Source organism: Microtus ochrogaster, chromosome 1 (assembly GCF_000317375.1).
Source record: "Microtus ochrogaster isolate Prairie Vole_2 chromosome 1, MicOch1.0, whole genome shotgun sequence".
NCBI classification, from domain to species: Eukaryota; Metazoa; Chordata; class Mammalia; order Rodentia; family Cricetidae; genus Microtus; species Microtus ochrogaster.
Genome location: NC_022009.1, coordinates 120,478,362 through 120,500,161, shown reverse-complemented (window position 1 = coordinate 120,500,161; position 21,800 = coordinate 120,478,362). Strand labels below are relative to the sequence as shown.

The following is a 21,800-nucleotide window of genomic DNA, read 5'->3' as shown; positions in this document are numbered from 1 at the left end:
GATGTCACCTTCTGTTGTGATTGGAAATGAGGTGTCTTCCAGAAGACTCATTTTTTGAACTCTGTCAGATAATTATCTGTTAGATAATTGGCAATAGGACTCTTACTCCATCAATGGATGAATAATCCCTCTGAATCTGTCCATGGCTGAGTGGACAGTAAGGAGGTGGGGCGGGTTAGAGGAGCTGGGTCATTGGGGGCATTCCCTTGACAGCTTTATCTAGCCCGACGCTTCCTGCAGTCTCCATCCAGCTGTGCAGCTCTGCACAGAGTGTCCAGTTGTGGAGCTCTGCCTCCTTGTGCCCAGGCCCAGCACAAGTGGCCGTGGGCTGACATCTCCAAAACGGTGAACCAAAATGAATCCTTACCCCCACAAATTGTTTTCTCAGAGATGCTGTCACAGAAATAAACAACAAACACAGCTTTAGGTGATTTATATAAAGCTAATGAGTGCATTTGGTGCACTCCCTACACCTGAGAGGAGATGAGCTTCCTACTGATGCATCACAGTTGAGCGAACTCCATGAAGTGTTGGGGGTGTGTCATTTCCCAGCATGCCAACGGGGATCTTCAAAAGAGAATGCTCATGTGGCCCTTCCCACACAGCGATGGGAAGAAACTAGTACAACTGTGGTTGGGGGGTTGTTGTTGCTGTTGGCTGATTTTTGGTGTGTGTGGGGGGAATAAAACAATACTACATAGAAATAATAATAATAAAACAATAAAACACTATGCATGCGTTTATGTGCATATGTATGTGTGTGTGTGCCCACACCCTGGGCTGGGGATATAGCTAATTAATAGAGCATCTGCCTGGCATAGGCAAGACCCAGGGTTGAGTTCCTACTACTACTTCTCCTGGGTATTGAGGGGACCTCAAAACTTCTTTGGATTCTTTATTCTGATGCTGACTAGTTTGCTCTTGATATTTTGCCTCTCTTGATATTTACTAGCTATGATTACTTGCAGTGATTAGACAAGCCACTTGTTTTGTTTGCTCTACAAAATGGAGACGGTGATTATACTTCTCTACCTCACAAGTGTTTTGAAAATTAATATAGTCATCACTCCTTTTAAGTGCTTCATGTCTGATTCCTAAACAATATTAAAAAGTAAAAATGAGAGTCTTTGTGTTTTACCGATGACAACTTGCTTTAAATATGGAAAATATTTTAAAATTGATGCTTTTAGAAGTTCATGTTCTCAGGATTTTCTTGCAAACTTATGCATGGCTCGGCTCATGATTGCTAGTTTTCTACCTCGATGGTCATCCTTTCCTGCTACTGTCCTTCATATGTGGGCCACAGTCTTCCTCTCCCTCATGGCTGTGTGATGCTCAGAGATTGTTAACATGTTCGGGACTGTTTTTCATGGTCTCTCTCATGTCGTCAGTGCCACCCATGTCTCACAGGGAAGAGTGGCACCCAGCGTTATTTATGGATTCCTTTTGTTTCTTCAGCTAGAAATGTTTCTTTCTCTTGAGTTTTAATGTGAACATTGATCCACAAGTTTGGTGGGTCTTTTTACCCCTCCCCCCCTTTTTTCTTTGTTTTGTTTTATTTTGAGACAGGTTCTCACTAACTGTGTAGCCCTAGGTGGCCTTGAGCATCCTGTGTAAAAGAAGCTGACGTTGAATTATGGAAGTTCTTCTGCCTCATCCCCCCCAAGTGCCAGAATTACAGGCCTGGGCCATCACTCCTTTCAAAAACACTGTTTTTAGTTAATTAATTAATCTATTTATTTATTTTGTTGTTGTTCTTGTTGTTTTGTGGGTTTTTTGGTCTTGTTTTGAGTGTAGGATATGATTATCTGTTGGCCATCTTAGATCAGCTAAAATTCATTTTCCAGATCCTTCATTAGCTGTTTTCTGCAAATTGGAATTGGTTGCAAAATAGCTCATAAAAGAATCACAGTTGATGTGAAAAAAAAATCGCATTAATTTTTACCTTAGTACTTCACCATTTTCCTCACTTATTAAGTGATTTTGTGCAAGTCGAGCTGCTTAGTAAGACCTGTCTTTGTAGTCATTCCGTGTGTGTTTGCAAGGAGGTATTTTTAGATAGTTTAGCTGAGCAGCAATCTGACGTCTTTAGAGGAGACATCAGTTCATTATGTGGATACAAATTCTATGCTTTCAGCTTTTATACACCAAGTCTTAATTTAAACCCCTTCTTCTTGCCTTTTCTAACGCAAGAGAACTATATCATGGTATGTATTCTATTTCTTCCTAAGGCCGATCTTTCTAGTTTACCTTCCTTACATAAATGATCTAGGTAGAACGTTTTTATTTGTTCTCAACTTAATATAGATTACAGAAGCATGAAATTCAGGGTCATATTTAATTGTGCCATTTTGTATTATGCTCTACAGTGCTTTGCTATTACGATACGATTCGGGGATTTAAAATAGTTATGAAGCTCATAAGTGCTGTTTTCTTTGAAGAAGAAAAAAATGTGAAGGACAGGATGTGGGAGTTGTGGTCTTCTTAATTGTGCATATTGCAGGTTCCCTTGAAAAACAAACCTCTTGTTTGGGAAAGATAATTTAAATTTAATGCCGAGCATATAAGAAAGAACACATGGTTATTTGCTTTCTTGTTCTAAACCCCGTGTTTGAGTGAAGATATGATATCTTCTGATTTCTCTCCTCCCATTCCAATGCTGAGAGGAAGTTCTTTCTGCTTCTGCCTATCTGTGCGTGTTGTTTGCGACACTTGTTCTCTTAGGACAAGAGCCATAAGGATTCTCGTCATTTACCATAAACATAGAATTTCTTTACCTAGTTTCAGGAAATAATTCAAATGGACATGCAAAAAAAAAATGAATTAATTTTCAAGTAAATGTTCTTTCATTTTTGCAAATGTAAAGGTTGGAGCCTGCTGTGTGTCAGATCGTCAGGGCTCAAGTGAAAACTTCTGCTGTTGGTTCTGATGTGCTGTCTGCGTGGTGGGGAGACCCGGGCTTAAAGAATGGGCCAATATTTTTAACACAGTTGTTTGATGATATGTGAATTCAGCGATATTTTGATTACATAATGGAATCCATCCTATTTTACCATACATTGCAAATATGAATCACTATCACCGAGAAATAGATGAATTACTTTAACATCAAAGAAGGATATTGCTTGGGGAATCTGATTAATAATGGGCTTCAGTCTAAAGTGAGTTTTCAGTCTAGAGAAAAAGCAAAGACATTTTATATATGTGATACAAATTTTATTATATGGAAGAATCCAGCTTAACAACTTCATAGTATGAAAAGCAGAAAAGAAGTACTGCATCCATCCATGACTTTTATTTTTTAAAAAAGCAAACCTTTCTTGTTCTTAAAAATTAGTGTTGTTATATAACCATCTAAGACTTTCGCCGAAGCCTGATATTAAATGACTCAGATCCCTAGCTTCTTAATGCTTCTTTACCGTGGAATTTAGGGGCTTGCCAGATTCTTGAGCTGTGACTTCATTCTCCACCCCCTCCCCAAATTTGCATGCAATAAAAAACTGAGAAACTGTACAGAAGAATAGCTAATGCCCACTTCCTCATGTGCTAAGAGTAACATGGCTGGCTTCCGGCTGTGTTGTGCTGAAACTGTCTGTAGTTTAGTGACCAACTTCTGGTTAAAGTTTCTGTATCAGAAAAGTCACCCGACGTCTCCAAAATCCACCCCCACCTGCCAGCACCCCCATAGCTCTGCTGTGGCTTCCCCTTTCACTTTCTCCAGCTCACTAGTTCTTCCTTTCAAACTTGTCCCAACATCAGCCAAGCAAGAATGGCGCCTGCCTGTGTCTTCTGGTCCGCTGACCCCTCCCTTCAGCACCGTCCTGGAGGAAGAAGCTTATTATGTAAGCTTCCTTTCGCTCACACACCCTAAGGAATCCTTTGGGAATTGAGAACTTGATCATTTCAAAAGATAAATAAGTAATAAATATTAATACTAAATAAAATTTATGGCCCTGGTGACCGATCGCCTGGAGAGAAGTCATATGGTAATGTGAGGTTGCTGCTTGGCCCTTTCATTTTACAAGGATAAGTGACACTGTCGTGGGGGAATTTGGAGGTGTCTGTTCCACTAGCCACCTGTCCCTTCTTTCCCCCACTTAAATACGGCTGGGCATTTGCATCTTCTCCATTTATTTTAAAATTCCTCATAGATTTGGACTGTTTTCATGGAACATACAAACTCTTGAAAGTCAGATAATGTATTGCCTTCTCCCTCCTTTTGAGGTATACATTGATTGTTCACCTTGTAATTAAGTGTCCCCCTTAATTAACTCTCTTACGTTCCCTAGAGACCGCTTTCCATCCCTGTGGCTTCTCCCTCTGCTCTCCAGTTTTCCACAGCTATAGAAACGGCAGACAGGGGCTTGTTTGGTTGAGCATCTATCGGATTTGTTTGGCACTCTGTATTTGGTGTGTGCCTCAGTTTTTCTCGGCTCGACTCTCCAGTGAGAGAGATAAGGAAGGTTCCCTATCTCAGGCATCTTGTCTGTCCTGTTGGTACCATTGGAAGCACTGAAGAGCGGGGTTCTTTTGGGCATGGTGACACAAACAGTAGCATCTAGCTCCATTCATACTTCACGGACTTTGACTGTATTTTGGCAGTGGGGGACACTGCACATTCCCCAACTTCTTTAGAAGATTCTAGGAGCAGATTAGGTGTTTAACCAAACTTCAACAATATAAGGGAACTCTTGTTTTATATTTCTGTTACCTTATATATTTTTTACTGGCATGTGTACACTCACATATACAACTCACAATTAGTGCCTTGCCTCAAAAGGAAAGACAGCTGGAGATACTTATTTCCCCTTAGCATTACTTAATTATTGAATGTTTTCTTTCTTTCACTTTTGAGGTTATAATATTATGTCATCATTTTTCTCTTCCTTCCCTTTAAACCCTACTACAGACTATTCCTTGCTCTCTTTCAAATTCATGGCCTCTTTTTCATGAACTGTTGAACATGTGGATATGTATATACATGTTTGTGTTGAGTTGAGACTTCATGGGCTTTCTCCTGCCCACACGGGCATATCTGTTGGTGTCATATCTGTTCAATGCTTGTTCAGGCCGTCATGTTGGTGAGACTTTATAGGTATAGCGTCTGACATTAGCAGACGATACAACCTCACAGGAAACTCCTTGATCCTCTAGCTCTTAACAATCTTTCTACCCCAAAGAATATATCCCTTACAGTATCAAAATACCGTTTTCACCATAAGTCATCTTGATCATTATTATTATTTATTATTATTATTGCACTTAGATGTGATTCATTGGAACCATAGTTTCAGAGTGGAAGCCTGGCTTGGGAGTTCCAACAGATGAGATAAGGCTATCCATGTCAGTGAATGTCAGTCATGTCTATCAGTGGTTAGGAAAGGGGGCCCAAGGAGCTTAAGTTTGTCTTTAGTGGGCTGCATGAGCTCTAGATCTAAACAGAGAAGGAAGTGGGATAGGGGGCAAGTGGTATACATAGTTAAGCAGCCCTGATCAAGTGTGGTCTGGTTGATTATGATCTCAGTTCTGGTTTCACTGTCATAACTTGAAAGCAGTGTGGCTGTCCGGGGTACAGCCTCACCATCATAGGAAAGTGTCCTCATGGATGGGACAAGCGAGACAATGAGGTTAGGAGTGAGTGTTCCAGGATTTTGTCCCAAGTTCTAGATACTCTGAAAAGTGGAAATGAGCACTGCCTACCTTAGGGGCAAACATTTTCTGTGTTTAAGCTACTTAGGAATTTTAGATGAATGAAATTTTAGAAATCAGACAATTCTACTTAGGGAGACTATAAGTATGGATTATTATGACAGGGGCGATGGTGAGATAGGAAACTCAGGAACTTGTTGATTGGTTGGTTGTTTGGTGTTAGCTGGGGACACGCAGGAGTCTTATTTTATCAAGTCCAACTGTCATCTTAAGTGAAACGATCTGGACATTACAGTGCTAAGCCATGAGTGCATATTTGACAAAATTATGTTTAAAACACTATGTTAATTTTTGCACTATGTGATCTAATGCCATTAATAATGACTTGCAAGTTACTGCTCCTTTTTAGTATTTTTAAAAGTAATACTGCTTCCACAGGTAATGTTATCATTTACAATGTACAAATGTTGGGTGCTGTTTAAGTTGGTTTTTCTATTATATGAAAGTATAGCCTGAACTCTTGTGTTAGCAGTGCTGTACATTGGTGATAGACATCCTAGTAACCCTTCCATAGACTCAACTGAAGAAAGAGATTGTGCTGAATGAACCCTTAAACCCTAGCGGGCCTGGCCTTGTGCTTTAATACAACTCACATTTGCTTAGTGTCTCATGACTCTGGAATGCTCCCACTCCAGCCTTCTCTGTGTTCTCATAACTCTCTGGTTGGGTGTGTAGGGCTGATCTCTTGTCTGGTCCACACCAGTGGGTAAGATGAGCCACCGAGCAGTAAAGTGATTTTTTCCGCCAACCTGGAGCTGACCATGTCTTCTACAGCCAGTGTCGTCTGAGAGTTCCTAGTGCCGACTGGTGATGCTAGGTGCTGATTGAAAATAGCATCTGTATTATTAAATAGCATTCTGTAGTCACTGGGAATTCTAACTGGGCCAAGAGCATGTGCTTAAGAAACTTGCTTATCTGTTTGCATAATATCACTGAATTTTAAGAATTAGTGGTGACCCTTGCCATCTCTTTATGGTGCTTTCAACAGACAGAATTTTTATTTTTTTAAAAAGCTGAATAGTGGAATACTGAGGCCCCTCCAGATTCTTGTTAGGTTTGAGAGGCTTGCTGCAGGGGTGTGTGTGTGTCTGTGTGTGTGTCTGTGTTTGTGTGTGTGTTGTGGTCTGCTTGGCACCTTGCACTCCAGGTGGACTTGTTTCTCACTTTCCTTTTCCTCCAGCCCCTTTCTGGATGGTCTTAGAAATCATAAGTGGATATTATCAACCACTTGTTCAAAGAGCACATCTCTATTCAGCTCCTAGGAAGACCGCTATAGTGACTCTTGTCCCTGCTGCCCACATTCTACCTTCCTGGCTGCAAACTGTGGGCTGTCACAGCTTCGAGTGTACATCCCCTGTCCTGGCCAGCCCCCATGGCTCGCCCAGCGCAGCTGCGGCTTTACTCTGTCCTTTCCCTGGGAGACCACTCCCCGCGTCCTCTTCTCTTCCTGTAGGTCTTGGTTTGACTGGCTCCTTTGTGCTCAGTCCCTTCCCAGTTCCCGGGCCACCCACTCTGTCCCCAGCCCTCACTGCAGCCACACATGCACTTCTGGTTGTGCTTTCTAACATCTCTTGTTACTCTTGCTCAGGCTCCTTCCTCCAGGAGTGTGCAGTTTAGCCGGTCCCTATCGCTCTAGCTCCTGAGCCATGGTGGGCTCATTGAGGATGGCAGTAAATCAGTGTGCCTGTTGAATAAGTGAAAGAATGAGCCTTGAAGCTTTGAGTGGAGTTGTGCCCCTCTGCCAGGCTCCTCTGTCGCAATCCAAGAGTCAGGAAGTTGAAAATTTTTAAGTTCAAGAAGTTTCATTCTTAACTCCTCTTCCTGGCTTTATGGGAAATTTGTTGCTTAACTTCATTTCGGAAAGAAAAGAATTTCATTCCTCTTGTGTAGTAAAATCATTTAGCTGTATTCTGATGGTGCTACATATAATAGCTGATAGAGGGGGCAGTGACAGATCTGGCAGAGAGAAACGGAGGGGTCAGGCTGCTACCCCATTCTGCTTCGTTCAAGTGCAGGGTCTCCGGCTCCACTGTGGGCTGAGAATTCATGGAGGGGAGGTGTTCACTACCTGCTGTGCTTGTGTTTGGGAAAGTGTGAGGGTGGCAACAGATGTGTTCCCTGCAGACACATCCAGCAAGAGAACTGCTCGTTACATCAGCAGCTACTGTACAGGGTATGTAAGTTCTGTGACAGGCAGTTTTCTAGAAGTCATGGTGGAGAGGGCAGGGGAGACTCTTCCAGAAGAAGCGGGCAGTGTGGACACCTGGGAGAGACGCAGTTGAAATTACCTAAACCGTGTGTGTGCCCAGCGCAGAAACTGACAGGAAATGATGGGGGAAGTGATTGGAAGTGCTCTCTCTGTATATATGAAAAACTGTTCATGGACTCACATGTTATGAGCATAGTCTCCCTGGCTGTGAGGTCACTGTCTGGCTTCAGTTACTTTTCATTGTTGCTGAAGGCTGTTCTTACCACTGAGTGACACTTTTCTCCCTTAATTATCCGTTTCCATCTACTAGTTGGTAGGTGCAGTAAACTTGGAGTCAGCTTTCCCTTTTGCTCTAGCTAGCAAGCCTGGAATTCAGTAAATATTTGACCGCATAATTAACTGGATAAGTAAATGGACTTTAGTGTTTGTTTGGTCCACATTGAGCCTGATCCTGTGGAGTGAGAGGTCTGAGTGTTAATCACACCTTTCTCCGTAAGGACTTTAAAGATTTTTTATAGATTTTACTGTGTTAAATTTCCCATAGGTAGTTCATGAGAATAAGTATAGTTTTTTTTTGAGTTCATATTTGCTGTTTTACCAACCAAACAAAATACGGTAGTTTTAATACAATTGAAGTCTATTATCCTTTGTGTAAGATCCTATGTTCTTGATTGATGGGCATTTCCTGCCTTAAGTACGGAGTGGAAGTTCCTGGCCTCCTTCAAAGCATGTAGCTTTGTTGTATTGTTTTCAGCATGGCTCTTGCTAAGGGAAGGGGATAGATTCCAGAGGGTCTTTGCGGAAATTGTCATCAGTACGGTTCTGATTATTCCCACCCCATAGACTTCGATTCATTGCATGATATCTATGTAACCATAAGCGAAGATGGGAAATGTCTTCTGGATGTCTGTCAAAGAACGGTCATTGCATTCATTGTATGTAGGCTTAAGTATATCTGTGCATGTGTGTTTAAGACCATGCTACAGCTTTTAAGTAGCTCAAAATTGCCTACTAGGTAAGGCTTTTGATTCTGTGTGATGCTTTCTTCTCAAACAAACTGCAGCTAGTTGGCTCTCCCTATCAGCCATGGCTCAGAAATACCTGAAGTGAAAAACTGCACCTACACGGAATATAGAAGTATCTTGAGGCTTTTGTTTCAGAAGCAATGCATTGTGAACATGCATAGCATCTGTGTTCTGTTAGTTACGAGTGATCTAGAGATGATGTAAGGTCTAGGAGAGGCTGCACATAGGTCACATGCAAACCGTATGCCATCTCATACAGGGATTTGAGATATTAGAGGAACCCCTATATTTATTTTCGTTCACAGGGAGGACAGCTTAGAATCCTCCATAGAGTCCTTACGAATCTTTCTCTTTGATTTTTACTCTTTCTTTTCCAGAGCTCCATACTCTAGTGAGTATTTTTCTCGTCTGGGATAACTAAGCACCGTTCCTGGGAGGCTCATCAAGCTTGAGTGTAGTTGGTTCTAGAAGCTCCCTGCCGCTATTGCCAGCAACTCCCCCTCTTCAGGGATTACTGCTTCCATAGCAGCTATCGTGGGAGCACTGGAAAACAGAGGCAGAGAACTCAGTCGTGGTCTTTGTAGAATGTTATTGAATGTATAGTCTTTGCCCAGCCATATAGCTGGTGTGTTTTGTGTTGTGTTCAGTTACCAGCCTTTATACACAGTCATAGACACATGGAGCCTCTCACCTGGGGGCTCTGGACAAGCATATGATGGTTCAAGCGTCCTGGTCTGCAACAGTGAGGGGCAGCTCCTGGGCTTGTCCTAGATATGCAACAGACAGCACATTGCCCTCTTGCTAGTGTGTACAAAATAATGACGGTTGTCACTAACAGTAAGAGAAAACACACAACGGAGCTAGCTTGTGTGTTAAACTAGGTGGCATGCTAACCAGGTAAATTTTATAATTTTTTTTTTCTTAAGAAAATAAAAGGCAAGCTTCCTGCAGATTCTCCTGTCTCTGCCTCCTCTATCACTCACTGGGCTGACAGGCTTGTGTCCGTCTCCCCATGATTGCCAATAGTTGTTCTTTTTTCCTTTTATGAACCAATTGGAAATTTTTAAGAAAAGGCCTTTGTACAGATCTAAGTGTGGGGAGGAGAGACAGAAGAAAGTGGAAGGGAAGAGATAAGGCGCAGAGGCTCCTGGGGAGGGCAGCTTGAGAGGGCTGTCCTGCTTTCAATCAAAGAGTGTCAGACACGATCCAGAGAGGTTCTGGAATTTTTCAGGAGGTTTTGGATTTTTTTTTTGCACAAATGTCTATAAGCAGACGGAAGTCAGGGGTTCTTCTGCACTGTAGTAGCCCCTCCCCCATGATGTCAGAAGTCAAGTGGTAGGGGCGTGAGGATCAGTAGTTCAGACTCCTCTTTGTTACCTAGAGAGTTCAAGGACAGCCTGGGCTGCATGAGACCTTGTCAAAGAAAGAGAAAAGATTTGCCCAACAGTGTGAACAATAAAGCTTATAATTCTAAGCTTGAGAGAAGTGTGAAGATGGCCTTTCTGCTTTGGGAGAAGGCTCCTGTACTCAGATTGAGCGTCCTTTATCGTGAAGGCTTGGGGCCAACAGTTTGAGTTGGGATTTTGCCGGGGCCGTGGGATGGAGTGGTGATGTTCTCATATTCGTAATACGATATCCTTGACCCAATTCAAGGCATGAAACTCATTTATGTTTCATGTATGATTTAAATACCCTAAGAGTGGTTTTATACACATGTGTCTTTGGCAGACACGAAATTTTACTAAGACATGAGGTCAAATGTGGCATTTTCTACCACAATGTGCCAGGAGTTCCCAGTGTCAGATTTTCAGATTGGGGATACTCAATCTGTACCATGTTTCAACAGCTAATTCCAGCATGTAAAGGTTCATAGTTAGAAAGCTATGTGGAATACTTAGGAACATAAGCCATATCTTTATGTAAAGTGTCTCTTATAGCTCCTTCTAAGGCACTATAATATAGGAAAAGAATAAAGAACTCTTGAGATAGAGCACAGGTCTTCCTCAATTTCCTCCAGTGGGTTTCTGTTCAGTCTATCCTGGAGGCAGCCTCTGTGTGGCAGAAATAAGAGTTTGTGGTCAAGTAGTGTACGTCTGGGCAGATGTGGCTGTAGGCATTTACAAGCATAATAAGACTATACACCTAAAGCACAGACTCACTGAGATGTTCATCATTTTGAAAGAAGCAGTGAACTCCTTCACTACACTAAAATCATTTACTGAGAATCTTTTATGTAGACTTTCAGGAGCCACATAGTATGTGAGGTATTAGACTAATAGTGTCAGCTATGGCTGCTCAGAGATGTTCTGCTCATGTGCAGAAAAGTGATGAGCAGGTCAGTAAAGAAGGATGGAGTGACGACTTCATTGTGTGCTGTTCATTTCACACAAGAAACCAGGGCACAGACATTGACTAACTTGTCCATAGTCACTTGACTTGAGAAGATTGAGAGCAGAGGGTAATCCATTCGGGTCTATGTTAGACTTACTTGTGTCTTTTTTACTTGGTAGGAGCTTAGAGACTGCTTCAGTCTTATAAGTCATTAGGGTTTGGTAGGTTTCTTTAGAAGAAAAATTACAGTGTCTGAAATTTTTAGAAGAATTTAAAAGAAAAATTCCATGCATCATAATGCATGTAGAAAATGGTCACTTCCTTCCGTTACGTATGTGTGTGAGCAGAGGAGATTCACATTGTGGGCCTGGAGATATGTGGTCAGGTGCTCTCCTAGGTCATCCGAGCATCATTCCCCCTGCGCTCCCCCTTCGCCCCAAAAAAGAGAAAAATAACTTTATATTGTACAAAACTGTTGGCTTTCTTTGTAGAATATTGGTAACGAAGAATTTGAGGACAGAGTTATATTGAGAGCCTGGATTCAACAGTTGTGAAACACTTTTGTTTCTGATGTATAATAGCGTTTAGTTGTCCTGGGATTTTTCAAGATGTCATCTTAAAAGACAAAAGTTGACAACATTATAGACTGATTTTTTAGTAGAAACAGGTCAGAGAAATATGCATGCACATAGTCAGGATGCTCTATGTTTTTTGGGGGGGAGATGGTCGGGGTTTTTTTTTTTTTTGGTGATAGTGGGGTTGAAATTAAACCAGGCAAGTGCTCTCACCCTGAACTGCACCCCCCCTCTCTTTAGTTATTTTTCGTGGTGGTGGCTGTGGCTCACTGAATTGCGTAGGTTGGCTTTGCATTCTGTAGGCAGGCGGGCGGGCGGGCTGGCTATGAATTTGTCCTCACAGCCTCAGCCTCCAGAGTACTTGGGATTACAGGTCTATACCAACAGCAACAACTAGTATTGCCTTTTAAACCTGAGTTCATACAGGAAGTGTTTTGTTTGTAGTTAACTCCTTTCTAAATGACTTTGTGTCAGCTACTGCTATCTAGTCTGAGATTTTACCGTGAGCTCTACCATGCTGAGATGTGCCTTAAGCAGGAAACACCCAGAATTTGGGAGGCAGAGGTAAGCGGATCACAGTGAGTTCAGGTTAGCCTGGTCAACAGAGTTCCAGGACAGCCAAGACTGTTACAAAGAGAAACCCTGCCTTGAAAACTAAAAAAACAACAACAAAAATCTGTTTGAGTTCAAAGCCAGCTTGTTTTACACGTCAAGTTTCAGCATAGCCAGAACTACTTAGTAAGACCCTGTCTCAAAAAACAAAAACAAAACAAAACATAAAAACAAAATCAAAAACAACAACAATAACAACGAAACCCACCCATCTCAATGAGTTCCATTCCAGCCTGGTCTACAGAGCAGGTTCCAAGACAGCAAGGGCTGCAGAGAAACCCTGTCTTAAAAAAACCAAAACAAAACAGCATCAACAAAACACTCAACCTAACAAACAAAAATGCTTGTTTGTGGTCTACCACAAACCTATTTTTAGGACTGTAGGGATCTGTGAACAATTTGAACAGTAATATATCCATATACGTTACTGCAATACATAACAGATTTCTTTGGATTATATTACTAGTGAATTTCTAGCTAATATATTGGTGTTATGATTGAAATACTGGGCCAGCGAAACATCTCAGTAGGTAGAGGTGTTTGATTCTAACCGACAGAGCCTGTGTTTGGTCCCTGGGAACTACATGGTTGAAGAGGAGAGCCAACCGATACAAGTTGCCCTGTCTTCCAGAGTGCTACGGCACAGACACAGACATATATGTGTGTGTGTGTGTGTGTGTGTGTGTGTGTGTGTGTGTGTGTGTGTATGTATATATATATATATACAAACAAATAATTAAATTAAAAAATTTAAAGATCAGAGTGCTTAAAATTTGTTAGTTTTCCTTTATTTGCTTTAGTAAGATAATTATTGGGTATAGTCCCAGGTTCATAAAACTTACTTTTTTTTTTTTTTTAAAACAGACTTAGGGCTGAAGTCGTGAGGCAATTCCTGTGCACTAACATTATAAATCAGCACTGGGTCAAGCTGGGAGCAGAGCAAAATACTGACTCTTGCTTGTCTAGTGTGCCTGTTTAGAAGATGTTAATCTAGACTCCCAGTAAGTCTCCCCCAGCGTTCTCCGTTAGTGGGAAGCCTGGTTGGAGCGTGGGGCTTGCACCTGTCAGCCTCAGCACTTCCAACACCCACACTTCGTTGTTTTGTTTGACTCTCAAGAGCTCTTATTATCCCAGCAGCCTCTGGCTGTTTCTCCATCAGGCCTGGTAGGACCAAACCAGTGCACATCCCACTGCACCTCACAGGGATGCCTTTTATAGCCTTTGCTTCCTGCGACCTTGATCCATACCCATACTCAATAAAATTTACATCTGTGTTGTTATTTCCATGTATGGCAAAAGATTTTTTTTTTGTGTCCTATACAGGGCATCTGTATTTCTGTTTCTAATTTTAGGAAGTATTTAATTACCATTTACTCTGAGTTTAGTACGTCATTATTTTGTGCTCTCACCCATGGAACACAGATGGTGGGAAGGGAGTTCAAACTAGTACGGGAACTCGGGGCATGGGTCAGTAGTGGCGGGGAGAGCTTGCCTCACATAGCACAGGCTCGAGTTTGATCTCCAGCAGTTAAAAATAACACTTTTAAAAAATAGATTTAATTTCCTCTTCTGCTGCTCATTAACACTTGTCTGTGAGTTCTGGGTTAGCAGAGGTTGCGTTTGTGATTGGAGACATCTTACTCATCTTTGTAGTCCCTGCTACTAGCTGAGCATCTGTCACACTAGGGAGACAGCAAACACGTGATAAATGGAACTGAATTGTTAAGAGTAAAACCGGCTCCCTTTTAGTCTGCAGTTCTTGACTTAGGGAACCATTTTGCTGTAGCAGGCACGGGCGAGTCCACAATAGCACATGAAAGCTGGGCGGGTCTCGAGCTCTGACCACTCCAGCCTTCTCCACAAAGTGAAGGCAGGCGGCAGGCAGGAAGGGTGTCCCGGGAGTAGATCTTGAGAGGATTCCTGCGAGCTTTGAGTGAGGAGAAATTCACTAGATATTTGTAAGTTCATTTGACATGTTTAATTAAAAAATTCCATGTGGCACAGGTCAATCTCAGTCATATTTATGAGTGATAATCACTAGGTTTCGGTTACGTATTTTGTAGTTATAGGCATAGATTCTGAATGTAGGCATGCTGATACACCTGTCTAGCACCGATGGAGAAGTTGCTAAGTTGTATGTATCTCACAGCATCTTCAGTGAGCACACATGGGAGACAGGTAATGTTTGCGCCATGTTTACCTGCCACTTCTTTGATATCTGTGAACATAGGAGTTTTTATCTATTTGCCATCTAATTGCACACTGTATAATAAATTCATATTTAAGATTTATGTACTTTGTGTGTCATAAAGTTGACTGTAGTATTTAGTAACAGACTTGTAACTACCGGGAAACATGTATACGTAGGATGGAGAGTGTTGGCATCTAGGCAGGTCTGAGTGAATGTAGGGTGGAAATCCATTTTTCTTACAGCATCAAAGCTTATGGATTAAAGCCTAAGCATCTCCTTGGAAGTCTTATTCTAACTATGTGGTACCACTACATTTTTGAAGAGGGGACGAGGGTATAAGGAGTGACTGGAAGATCTCTAAGGCAAGCCCTTACTAGATTTTACTAGCTAAATAGGATCAGCATGTAGCAGCAAACAAAAGTATGATTGGTGTCTTACCATTCCAACTAGCGTATGTTTTCTAATGCATTACTTGTCAGTACTATTGGGATGGTGCATTTAACCTAGTGGGTAAACAACGAGGGGGGTATGTGTATAGAAAAGTGAATGTTGTCTGTAGACGCTTAAATGTCAAGTTCCTAGGTGTTTTATCACTTTTCATATAACCTAGTAAGTGGCAATATGGTTCAGTGCTTCCAGGATGCTTGCTTTAAAAAAAAAAAAACAAGTTTTAAATATTATTTGAACATGAATGAACCAGAAGTCTGTTTCCCTAGCTATCTATCTAAACTTGTTACAAAGTTGCATTGGTTGGCAATTGCTAACAAATAGAGCTAGGGTAATTTGTTACTTGAAAATTGTACTTTACCAAATTAAATGTTCATCCATGTGTCTTAATCACTTAACCCACGTATTTAGACATCTAGTTTAATACTATTAAGGTTCATTGTATGCTCATGCACTTTAACATTTTGTGAATTTGGTTAATAGGACAGTATTGACTAGTTTTGAGTCTGTGGATGGAAGTATCTTTCCTGGTGCTCAGTGCTTTGCAGTGGGCGCAGCATCATAGTTTTAAGTGTCTTGAAGTTCTCAGTTCAAATTGTAAGCCCATTCTTTTTTCTTTTTCTTCTGCTGCTTCTGTAGCTCCCCGCAGATTTCACAAAGCTCCACCTCACTGACAGCCTCCACCCACAGGTGACCCACGTGTCCTCCAGCCATTCAGGATGTAGCATCACCAGTGACTCTGGCAGCAGCAGTCTTTCTGATATTTACCAGGTAAGAAGGACTCCTCAGTCTCCTCTGCTTGGGGGCATTTTGGAATTCTTAGAGACAAAAGCTCTAAAGTAGATGTTTGTGCATACATTATGGATGCATGTTTTATATATGAGACATTGTTTGTGTTTTACAGCCTTTGCTGTGCTGTGCATAGTTGAGGAAGCAGCTCTACCACTGGGTTGTCATCAGTTGGCAGAGTGTTGGATGATGACGGAATTGGTTCTTGTTACTCTGTTTCATGTTACTCATTTCTCTACAGACAGAATTTGGTATATAAGTCTGACTCAAGTAAAAAGCAGCAATATTATCATCTTATGGTCATATCAACACATAAAAAGCCTTTTCCCTCAAAAAATAGTTTACTTTGGAGCCAAAGATGAGTGACCATGGCATGGGAGCACAGATTCAGTTTGCCAAGTTGTTACCATGTAAAGGATGTGGAAATCTGAGCTCACGCAGACAATACCCAGGCACACATAGTTTTGCAGAAAAGTAGATATTGAAAGGTATCCAAGATCATACAACTTTTTTGTTTTGTTTTGTTTTTAGAGACAGAGTTTCCCTGTGTAGCCCTGGCTAACCTGAAACTCAATATGTAGACCAGGCTGGCCTCGGACTCAGATTTCTCCAGCTGCCTCTGTCTCCTTCCTGAGTGCTAGGATTAAAGCCATGTGCCACCATGCCTGGCTTCTAAGAATATTTCTGGATGGAAAAATCCATTGTTTCTTGCATTATCCATTTACTATTACATAAATGAATAGAATTTTAATTATTTTTTCTTTAGGATCTGTTTTGGAAGGAAATTCTTACCAAAGTCTATATGACCTTAAATTTTATTATAACTTAATGAAACTTTTATCTTACAATTCCAGTAAGTGCTGTTTATATAAACAAATAACATTTTAAAGTTTTAAGAAACAGTTTATGGACCCAAAGTTTTTTTTTTCATTAGTTTTAAAGAAATTCAGAGTATTTAAATTTCTAAGTCATTATACATCTTTCGGGCCTTTTTATATATCACAAAAAACACTTAAATTTCCATATGGGAATTTTCATTAGCATACCAAAAATACTTATTTTAGTGTGCCAAAAAAAGTGAATGAAAAAAAATGGAAGTAGCCACAGGTTTTATTGCATAGTTCTTCTTTGGACCTCTCCCTCCCTCAAGGAGAAAAAAAAAACATGAAAAAAATTATCAGAGACTCACATGATAGAGTTACAAAAAAATCCAGGTGTACTTGGGGGTGAGGAAGACATTTTAGTGTCTGTAGCAGCTAAGATTGAAAGGTGGTGTTTGTCATACAAACTGAAGACAGTGTCTTCTGGTATTGTTAACAACTATGGCTTTCTCAATGTTTTAATTTATATTGAGGTTAAAACTATATGTCCCGTGTGTGTGTGTGTGTGTGTGTGTGTGTGTGTGTGTGTGTGTGTGTGTGTGGTGTGTGTGTGTGTTTTAAGGTCAGGTATAGTAGTACAGATCTTTAGTCCCAGCAGAGGCAGGTGGATCTCTGTGGATTCAAGGCCAGCTAAGGCTATACAGTTAGACCCTGACTAGGACAAGGATTTCTGTCCCTGTGCTAGTCACACTAACCAAACACTAAGTGGATCTTCTGGTCAGAAAAACAGAAGCAAAGGAAGCACAGATGTAAAGAACAAGCCATGCTCATCAGACAGACCAGACAGGTGGCAGGCAAACTCACCAGTAATGCTTCAGGGTAGACCCTGGCAAGAGCCCCAGGAATGCCCATGATGAGGGGACAGAGGCATAGCTCCACAGTGTTAATCTAAGTAGCCTGAGGAGTTAGCCTCCATGCTGAAATAAGTTTTAGACCTAGCTGGTTAAAAAAAAAAAAAAAAAAAAAAAAAAAAAAGGCTTGAGCACAGGGTCAAGAGAAAGGTTTATCTAAGAAGAAAATAAGACATACCCAAATGAGGGTATGGGCTTATCAAGGGAAAGTGGTCTTTATAAATGGGAATTTTTAATGTAGCAAGGAATCGCTTTTCTCTCCAACAGGCCATAATAATCTTCCCTTTGTTAAAGAATTTTGCTCTCTTGGGAGATAAGAGCAAAGAGGCAAGTTCAGAGAAGGATGGATTACAGTGTGGGGCTGTCCTCAGACTTTACCTTTATTTCAGATACAACCTCTAAATGTTGACTGTTGATTTTCTGTTTTCAAAATATGTGTGTGCGTGCGTGCGTGCGTGCGTGCGTGTGTGTGTGTATACACATCATGTGCATGCAGTGCCTACAGAGGCCAGAAGAGGGAACCAGAAACCCAGGGACTGACTCTTAGTTGCCTTGTGGGTTCTGTGGAAGAGCAGCCAAATGCTCTAACTGCTGAGCCATCTCCCCAGCTCCTCTATTCCTAACATCTTCTTTTAACTGAGCTGTAGTTTTTATACTCCTGTTAAATTTGTAAATTACTGAGTTTATTAATTCTGTTTTAAATGTTTTTAAATTCCAATTAAAGTAGACTGCCTAATTATGATTTGAAAAAACTTCTGTTTCCTAGGATTAACAGTTAAGTGCACATAGTGAAACAGTTTACAGAGAGTAAATGTCCCCTAGGAAACATAAAGCCCAAGTAACTTTTAGATTTTTCCATTTTTAAAAAAATATTTGCAATTTGAATTAACGTACTTACCAAATGTAAAATTAGCTGTAATTAAAAAAAAACCCTGCCCCCCCCAAATACTTCTTCTTTCTCTGTCCTAGTTAAAATTAACTTCAATTTGATATAGCCAATAATTGAATGTCAATCGAGTAATTATCTTTATCAGGGCAGTAGGCCTGTCTGTGAGGGATTGCCTTGGTTCTTCATAGGTGGATGAGGGCTCAGCCCATTGTGGGCAGCACTGTTCCTAAGGCACATGGCTCTCCTTCCCTGTCAGAAACTCACTGTAGTGGACAACGATGCACACAAACACCATACTTTCTATGAGGCATGCATGGCCACAGAAGGTCCCAGAAGCGGCTACTGATGCTCTGGGTAAAGAGAGGAAGGACTGTGGTCTTGATGTGGGGACAAAGACCAAGGTCTGTGTGGTCTCAGTGGTGGGGACAAAAACCAAGGTTTCCCCATTAAGCAGGCTCCCTTCTACCTGTGACGGACCATACCTGCTATTGAATAAGGGGCATTCTTTTAAAACTGGATAGAAGAAGTCCGTTCAGGATCATTGTGATTTCCAGTCTGAGAGTTCTCGACTTGGTTATCGTTTACAAAAAATAAAAAGGTATTCCTGGACTGATAGATACTACTGAACCTTGACAGTGGGCCCCAAAAGACTTGGCAGAATCCCAAAGCGTTTCAGACTCCATCAAGATGATGGCCCCTACTGCGTTGTCAGAAATCCCTTAAACAAAGAATGTAAGAGGCGCAGGACCAGAACACACGTGCTCCACGTGTCCAGCGCACAAATGGTGACATATTGATCCGAAGAAACAATGCACTAAGAAAGATAAGGAGGCTGCAGAATATGCCGGAAAAGAATAAAGGCACCAAAGAAGAGCTAACTGCAGGAGCAGATTGCTAAGAGATGCAGGCTGTCCTCGCTGACAGCATCTAAGTCTGGGCCCAGCCCAAAGTACGAGTAATAAAGCAATAGCCAGACTTTGAAAAGGAGGAAGGATTCAGCATGTAGCTCAGCAGCAGATACTCAGCTTGCTGGACACATCCCAGCACCTTCAGTGGGGAGTGGAACAAAACAAAACAAAACAAAACAAAACAAAACAAAAGTAAATATATTTCATTTAAATGATAACAATTTCTTCAGTATAAAATATATTTAATATTTTAACGTGTATTTTCTGTTTTTAAATCAACACATAGCCTTTAGTCACATAAGTTATTATTTTAAAGGAAAGGCTTTTCGTTCGCTTCCATTCCTTTCATCGTAGTATCCCTTCACAGAGTGCTGGTACTGAAGATGCTGATTAGCGAGTCCCGGTGTGGCTCCGAACTGACAGGGTGATGATGGGTCTTAGTAGTCTTCAGTGGGATGGGGGAGCTGGGGAGAAAACCTACAGGGATTAGCCGATTGTCTTAGTCTAGCTTCTGTAGTTGGGGGGTGGGTAGTTATGTCTGCTGTGACCACACCCTCGGCTTGCAGCAGCATCCCCAGCCTGTCTGTTTCCCCCTGGTATCCACAGGAGACTTGTGAATTCTAGCTTTGCATCGTATTTTTCAGTGTCACAGAATGAGTTCCCTTCTTGGGTGACAGATTCTTCTGCCTGGAGCAGTTTTACTTACAGTGGTTGCTAGTGTCATGACCCTTGTTTCAGGAGCTTTGAAGATAATAGATTTTCTGTTTTCAGTTATTTTCCTGTTAGACTTTTCTTATAATGTACTTCCTTTGGTTTGGAATCTATACCCCAAACTGAAAATGAGATTGAAACTGCCACTCTAGAGAAATTGTAATAGATGTGTGTGGATTGCTTCAAGATGCTAGATTAGATCTCATGCACCCTGGTGTGAACCGGGATGTCAGAAAGGAAGCGCCTCAGTGTTGGAGCTGTAGCCCATTGGTGAGCACTTCGATGCACACACCAAGGTCCCGAGTTCAATCCCCAGAACTGTAAAAATAAACACTCTGTCATTCCATTCTTTAAATACTGAATTAAATTACAAGAAAATGATTAAGACTCTAAAGTTAAAATTCCTGGGTTCTCAGCTCATGTAGCAGCACAACCCTGGCCTTGGGGAAAAGACCTTTACCTGAAGGTTAGAAAATAGTGAGAGGTATCCATATGCTTGTTGTAAGGGTTAAATAAGATAAAAGCTTGTAGAGTTCACAGCATTGCCTGGCATATTAAGGATTCAATGCTAGTCTGTTATTAATTTATTTTTGTTTTTTAATTTTATATCTATCTCTATATATCTATGCATCTACCATCTCTCTGTCTGTCTGTCTTATTTATTTATTTATTTTACTTTGTTTATTGATTGATTGATTGGTTGGCTGGTTGGTTTTTCAGAGCAGGGTTTCTATGGGTATCCTGGAATTCTCTCTGGAGACCAGGCTGGCCTTGAAATCAGAAGATCCACCTGCCTCTGCCTCCCAAGTGCTGGGGTTAAAGGCATGCTAAATTTAATTACACTTAGAATTTAATTTTTTACCCCAGTGGCCAATTCTGAAATATCTCTGTTACCTTTGAAAATCATGTGAGCTATGATTTTAAGTTAATACATTTTATAATAGCTTGTTTTTGCAAAGTTAGTTTTACACGTCGTCTGAGTTCAGTTTTTCAGGTGGAAAAAGACATTTATGATGTTCAAGGTTGATAGTTAGTATATATTTAAATTCATCCTTAGGATGCAGAAGCAGTTAGCGAATTCCATGACTACCGTGTCAGATAAGACCAATTTGATGGATACACTGTAACAACAAGTCATTAAAGACTAGATTGACTTGAAGGATTGCAGTTTGTAGTCTTCAGATTAGGCTAAAAGCCATCTTGAAATGAGTGATTCTGGTAACTAAGAAAATGTTCAGTTATAAATTAGCTATGTGCTAATGGAATAGAAGAATGTATGCTTTTAGGTGAATATGTGTTGTAGAATATTAGTTTAAGATATGTTACATTCATTTATGTTGTGGGATATTCCTTTAATGCTGCAAAGATGTGTTGCATTCTTTTATATTGCATTTGTTTAACTCTGGAAAGATGTGTTACTTTGCCTGCCTAATAAAGAGCTGGTTGACCAGTAGGTAGGCAGGAGAGAAATAGGCGGGGCTGGTGGGCAGAGAGACTCTAGATGGAGACATGAGAAAAGGGGAAGGAGAGGATGCCAGCGGTCAGCCACCCAGCCACACAGACAGTCATGGAGTAAGAAGGAAGAAAGAGAGATAGAATAAAGAAGGTAAAGATCCCAGAGGCAATACATAGCTAAAGAGAAACGGGATAGCGTAAGTTAGAGAAGCTGGCT

At 41.1% G+C, this 21,800-nt stretch overlaps 1 protein-coding gene across 4 annotated transcripts in view; it reads left to right on the top strand.

The window, feature by feature from the left end:
- Positions 1–21,800, top strand: part of Rapgef2 (Rap guanine nucleotide exchange factor 2) — a 206,446-nt gene that overhangs the window by 141,030 nt on the left and 43,616 nt on the right. For all 4 annotated transcript variants that reach the window (XM_005344118.2, XM_013348674.2, XM_005344119.3 and 1 more), the window contains one exon: positions 15,739–15,870. In XM_005344118.2, the coding sequence (XP_005344175.1) occupies positions 15,739–15,870 (132 nt within the window). The remainder of the gene's footprint in view (positions 1–15,738; positions 15,871–21,800) is intronic.